Source organism: Daphnia carinata, chromosome 7, assembly GCF_022539665.2.
Source record: "Daphnia carinata strain CSIRO-1 chromosome 7, CSIRO_AGI_Dcar_HiC_V3, whole genome shotgun sequence".
Taxonomy (NCBI): Eukaryota; Metazoa; Arthropoda; class Branchiopoda; order Diplostraca; family Daphniidae; genus Daphnia; species Daphnia carinata.
In genome coordinates this window covers 2,492,023-2,498,022 of record NC_081337.1, presented here as the reverse complement: position 1 = coordinate 2,498,022, position 6,000 = coordinate 2,492,023, and the positions used below count along the sequence as shown (strand labels likewise).

The 6,000-nt window shown below is 37.3% G+C and overlaps 1 protein-coding gene and 1 long non-coding RNA gene across 2 annotated transcripts; one reads left to right on the top strand and one right to left on the bottom strand.

Moving 5' to 3' along the window:
• Window positions 1-751: 751 nt before the first annotated feature.
• On the top strand, window positions 752-2,596 carry LOC130695443 (serine/threonine-protein kinase/endoribonuclease IRE2-like). The gene is made up of 4 exons (XM_057518579.2): window positions 752-960; window positions 1,019-1,515; window positions 1,596-1,711; window positions 1,810-2,596. Exons 1-4 carry the CDS (start codon window positions 752-754, stop codon window positions 2,455-2,457), a joined length of 1,470 nt encoding a protein of 489 aa, XP_057374562.1. The 3' UTR covers window positions 2,458-2,596.
• A 1,908-nt stretch (window positions 2,597-4,504) lies between these two features.
• LOC130694596 (uncharacterized) lies at window positions 4,505-5,281 on the bottom strand. Its single transcript, XR_009002087.1, has 3 exons — window positions 5,207-5,281; window positions 5,065-5,149; window positions 4,505-4,709 (listed from the first exon to the last, which is right to left on the bottom strand). It is a non-coding gene; the product is annotated as an uncharacterized LOC130694596 (long non-coding RNA).
• Window positions 5,282-6,000: the final 719 nt, after the last annotated feature.

The following is a 6,000-nucleotide window of genomic DNA, read 5'->3' as shown; positions in this document are numbered from 1 at the left end:
AGGACCTTACCCGTAACTCGAAAAGGAGCCTTCAGTGCCCCACTGTACATGGCTTGGTTGGAGGCACTTACAGCAAATATGCCACCATTCGTGCTCGTTCGCGGGAATCAAACATCCGTTTTGACATTTTATTCTTAAAAATGTTCACGTGAAAAAAGTTTTGCGCTTATAATATTGACTGTCGTTACACAGCAGATTCGCGTATTCTTCTTCATAACTGGAACAGACGTTCTACATCTATGATCAATAAAAGTACGAAGTACATTAGTTTGAATAAAACGTAATAAACAAATGAAATTTACTAAAATCGTTCCTCACTTGAGTGGTACTACGTGCAAACTGAAGGCAGGACGCACGATGAAACATGTTGACATTTAGAAACTTGATTCAGTTAAAAATTACAGTAGAATCAAGAGAGAATATTTCGTTCCGAAAACATGTAAATAGCTTTCTTAGACATGAAAATCATAGGGCGAAACTTCAACGTAAAGCTTTGAATTGACTTCACAGATATGTCAAGCAGATAATCAGGTAGACGGATACTATTGTTTTTAAGGGCTTTCAACTTATGATATGCTCAACAAACAACATATCTGATAACCTTAACGCGATTTCGGTTTTTATTGTCTAGTATCAAATTTTCCCCTAGCAGCTTGCACAGTACATGTCTCGCTAGTTTTCAAGTGCAATCAAATCAGTGAGTTGAAACGTTGTCGTATCAAATACTGTCGCAAATGAAACGTTAAAAAAAATGCAGTACGACAAAAAGGACTTTATAGGAAGAGGTGCATTCGGTTCAGTGTTTCTTGGTACATTTAAAGGCAAAAAGGTAGCAATCAAACGGATTGAGCTGGTAGGTGAACCAGTCCCCGTGGTTGACAACGAGCTTGAAGCTCTTCAACAATTAGACCATCCGAATGTTGTCAAACTGCTTCATTGTGAAAGCGATGATACCTTCAAGTAAGATTTCCGTCATTTTGAATGAGGAACATAATCTGTACAGTTATTCACCTTTCAGATATTTTGCTTTGGAATTTTGCGATGGATCATTGGATAAGCTTTTTTTAAAATCGTACGATCAGATGAAATACAAAGGACCTACACCGCTCCCAATCGAAATGTTCCTCCATTTAGCTTCAGGACTTGCCTATATCCATTCGCGGGGTTTAACTCACCGAGATATTAAACCGGAAAACATTCTGATTTCTGTGAAAATGACTGAACAAGGCGAGCAGGCAACGATGAAGTGGGGTGATTTCGGATTGTGCCGACCCGTGAATGAACGAGGAACGTACACAATGAGTCGAATCAGAGGAACTCGATTTTGGTTTGCACCTGAGTTGTACGAAATTCTGGAAAGCAACGTCAAGTACGGAAATCGTGGGACAGTCAACAGCGATGTCTTTGCAGAGGGCCTCGTCTTCGGTTACATTCTCTTGAATGGAAATCATCTCTACGGTTCAGATGACGAAGTTATGACAAACATCAAACAGAATATACCGATTAATATTCATAGTAAGGTTCTATTTAAGAACGGACACTTTCGCAAACGCATACTCACTAACGTAAAATCCTTTGATATGTTTTCATTGTAGAGATTCATAATTTGCATTGGGCACGCAGTTTGTTAACAAAAATGTTGACCACTAAACCTACTGAGAGAATCGCATCACGAGCTGTCGTTACTGAACTTCAATCGATTCAAACGAAAGTAAAAATCTTGTGCACATTGAAAAAGCTATCAACGTGGATTAATCGAGAAAATAATTTAACGGGCTTGAACGCTAATTATTTTCTTTTTTTTTAAAGCTTGGATGGAATGCTCTACATTGGGTGTGTGCAAACAACTCAAATTCAAACTTAATGAATGAAATTGAGTTGTCGATAAAACGCGGAATCGACACAAACGCGAAGAGCAACGAAGGACTGAGCGCATTACACGTTTTGTGCACATACAATTCCAGTCCTTATTTAACAGATGCAATCGAATTCTTAATCCAAAGCGGAATGGATGGAAACGCAAAAGACAACAATGGCTTTAACGTACTCCACACTTTGTGTGCATTCAATTCAAGTTCAAATTTAATAGAACCAATCGAAAAGTTAATCCAACTCGGAATCGACGTGAGCGCAAAGAGCGACAACGGAGCAAACGCACTCCATGTTCTTTGCAAGGAAAGTTCAAGCAAAAATTTAATTGAAGCCATCAAACTGTTGATCCACCTTGGAATCGATATACATGCAAAGGACAAAAACGGATGGAATGCGCTCCATTTCCTGTGCGAATATAATTCCAGTGAAAACCTATTCGACGCGGTGAAGGTTTTAATTGAACGAGGAATTGAGATTAATTCCAACGGTTATGACGCGCAAGTTCTCTTACGCAAAAATTACAAAAGTGGAAACTTGGAGGAAATCCTAAAACTGTTTGAAAAGACATACCCTGGAAATGGTTAATCAACCAAAACGATGTTGAAATCCATAGCTGTGAACCTAAGGCCAGAGAAACGTAACAACATCCAATGAAAGCGTGTTGTCACAATTGTTTGCTATGGAAATTATTATCTGAACTTCGTAAACAAGATAATCGAATACACTCTAGACTAGAAATTGGATATCAAAATGGGCATTTCTGATTTGATTAGAACATATTTCACTACAGTTACACCTGTTTGTGTGTGTGTGTGATAAAACTGTAATGGTAGCAAATTCGCAGGCAACACATTGAATTTTCGAATTCATATTCGTAACTCATTGCTGTGGCAAAAACAAAATGCCAAAGATAATTTGGCCTGGCATAGCAAAGCTCGCTTCGTGTGCAAAGCTCCGGCTGCATCCAAGGGACACGATAGGTTCCATTAATCATTTACGTGGGGCATCAGTTAATGCTGATCTAGACGTGCCTGATAATATTCTCTAGCCTTAAGATTAGCTTCGAACGCCCTTTGATTATTTACAAAACAGACATGGAAACTCAACACGCCACACAATTTTACGTTTTCAGGAGCACATCGACGGAAAACGCAGGGATTTTAGGATAAGAATACAACCTTTGAAAATTAACATTCAAACAGTAACCTTATCAGGTCTACTATGAAATGCAACCGCGTAATAATGTGAATAATCAGAATAAAGTTACTAACCTTAAAATTTCGATTCAATGGCGGCGATGCGTACCTCTGGTTTATTTCACAAGTCCTAAAGCAAAATACAGGAATCCGCTTCGTATAGAAATTTAACATTTCCACCAGCTTCTGCAGAAAGTGATACGTCACCCTTTAAGAGATTATAATTATTTAAAATATATGTAAATACCTGATTTATCGCCATGTTAATCGAAACTGGAAATACTGATGTCACATCCGGAATCCAAATCCAGCGCCGTTACGTCATTGTCCGTACTACAGGTGAATTCATCATACATGAAACAAATTTTGGACTAGACTGCTCTTAAGCTACTTTCTCTTATCTTTTATTCTTACCATCGACTGGTTTGTAGAAATTCACAGCTGTGTGCGGAATCTGGCAAATATCTAAATGTGGGTTGTAACGATAGAAAATATTTGGACTAAAATATAAAGAATGACGTGAAAGAAAAAGTACTTAGATGTCATTAAGTAAAATTTCTCTGCGAGTCCGGGAATTTTCTTCGTAAAGCAAACATAGCACTTTCTGAAAACCTGCAAAAAGGAAAAAATTATACTAAAAACTTTTACTGGTGCTTATTATTTTTTTTATTTAAGTAATTATCGCCGTACTTTTGCTGTAAGTTTAAAATAAGGACATCGAATGCGCGAACGTCTGCATTTCTACCTACAGCGACGGTATCTTGATGGACGCAGCAAACTTGAATAGGTCGTAATATCAGATTGGATTGCCTACAGAAAAGACAAAAGCCAAACGTAATTGGCAGTTAACAAAGCAATTAATGGATAGCCACGACAATAAGAGAATATGTTCGAAAAAATTAGAGTGACCTGTGGACCAGAGTCCAACAGAATCTTTAAATATATAGTTAGTATCCAACATTTTTACCTTCAGCAAAACATTTTCAGGTAAAAGTACGCAAGATTATAAATCAACAGACGTAATTATGCACAATAACGGTCTTCCAAGTACACACCCTTGTCTCATAATATGGGAAGTTTAAACAATTATCTTTAACAAAAGATTCAATATCCATGGCCTGCTTTCTGTAGATTTGTTTGGAATTTCATCAAAACGTGTTTCATATAACTCACTCGTCCCATTTTTGACCTAATAGGCGTTCTGGATATAAAAATCGGCGCAATTGTGAAAACGAAGCTTTCCGCAATGCATCTGCCTACATGTAAGAGCTCCAGAGCCATTTCTAGTTTTACTGGGCACTTTCCCTAGGTAAGAGGAGGAAGTTATTACTCGCCTTAAGGATAAAAACTCGCTATCAAAGAAGTAAGAAATGAGACATGGTTAACTATTAAAAAACTTTTTTTGGAAAAAAAATGGAGAACTGAAAATTGGGCTTAATGAAATAGATAAAACTTTTGTAGTCTCACTCAAATATAGAATGGCATTCTCAAAAAAAGCAAATGAATGTCTTGCTTTAAACCCTCATGGATTACATCACTTGTGCACATTCCCTGTGTTCTGCAGTAATCAGCTGTATGACAGTGCTGCGAAACGGGTCAACAGAAAACAGCCATGAAATAGTTACCACCCTCCTCGGTTCTCTGTAAAACAAATAAACATTTGCTTAGATTACACACTCTACTTTAAGGCAACATGCACTGCTTGGAAGAGACACATAACTAAGTTTTAGAAACATGAAAGTGTTGGAAACTATAATGGTACACAACTCCTAAAGCTAATACTTCAGCTGACATTTGCCTTAAGCAAGCAGATATCTTGTAAAGGCCTTCGAACTAAATGCCGCTTTGTATTGAAGTGATAGATAACGTTTACTGGGGTTTCATACTTCTCCAACCAAAAGATTTACGGGTTTTAGCACTGTACTGCTATCCTCTTCTTTGCTTAATGCACTACACGTCAGCAAATACATTTAGGATTCCCCGTACGTGTGCTCACCTAAACTTTCGACCTTCCAATGGCATTGTCTTTGATATGTTGAAATTTTCTTATTTTAGGATGATTATATGCTACAGTGGCACACCTAAAACAAAATGAAAATAAAAATCCTCACGTTCGGAATTCTTAGCAGTATACGCACCTCAGTGTACAGGATTTCAGGTTGATAAAGCTGGAACACGTCGCCATTTCTACACATTTCCAAATGAATCATTCCACTTGGCAAGGGCGGATGTCGCTAGGACATTGCCAGATGTTCTTATTTCGAACAACATTTTTGAAAATCTAGATGTGGCATCGTTGTGCGAAAATAGTTGATCAAAAAAACGCGAGAGGGCTAGGCTTTTCTAAGCGCGCGAAGTATGAATCACATACAGAAAATCTTAACCAATCAACAAATTTACTAAGAATCTGATTCAAATATTACTTTCAAATTCATCTCAAACGCTTCCCTTTTCAGTAGTCTTCAGTTGCATTAATCTGCACCAGACTTTAAAGAATTCGTTAAAATCTAAGTTGCTTCTACGGCATTTATTCTTGTTTTTCTTTTTTTTACGAATCAACTTTACAAATAGAAAAACTGTACAACAACGTAAAAAAAAGACGCAATAAACAAAAGAGAAAAAGCAGGATCAAAACAGATGGAGAGGTTGAAAAAAAAAGTGGGAAGAAAAGAGCAGCACGCGGGTTCACGTTTGGAAGGAAGCAATTTGAGCCTTCGTCCGTTGATAATTGTTCATTTTTGTGTCCATTTATGTCTCCGGGAAAAAAAACAAGAAAAGAGACAAAACATAAAAAAAAACATTAAGGAATGGAGAGAAAAAATTGGCATGCATCGAGAAGTACAGAGTTGCGATGGATTTCATTGAAAGAAATCCTCTGTTTGAATTGCAATATTTCTTCTCACGTCCTATGTACAAAAACGAGTTTTTTTTA

What these genes read in the sequence shown, in the direction of transcription:
- LOC130695443 (XM_057518579.2), top strand. Translation starts at nt 752, where the DNA reads ATGCAGTACGACAAAAAGGACTTTATAGGAAGAGGTGCATTCGGTTCA. An exon ending in TATACCGATTAATATTCATA is followed by an intron (nt 1,516 to 1,595) that starts GTAAGGTTCTAT and finishes TTTTCATTGTAG; the next exon opens with AGATTCATAATTTGCATTGG. An exon ending in TTCAATCGATTCAAACGAAA is followed by an intron (nt 1,712 to 1,809) that starts GTAAAAATCTTG and finishes TTTTTTTTAAAG; the next exon opens with CTTGGATGGAATGCTCTACA.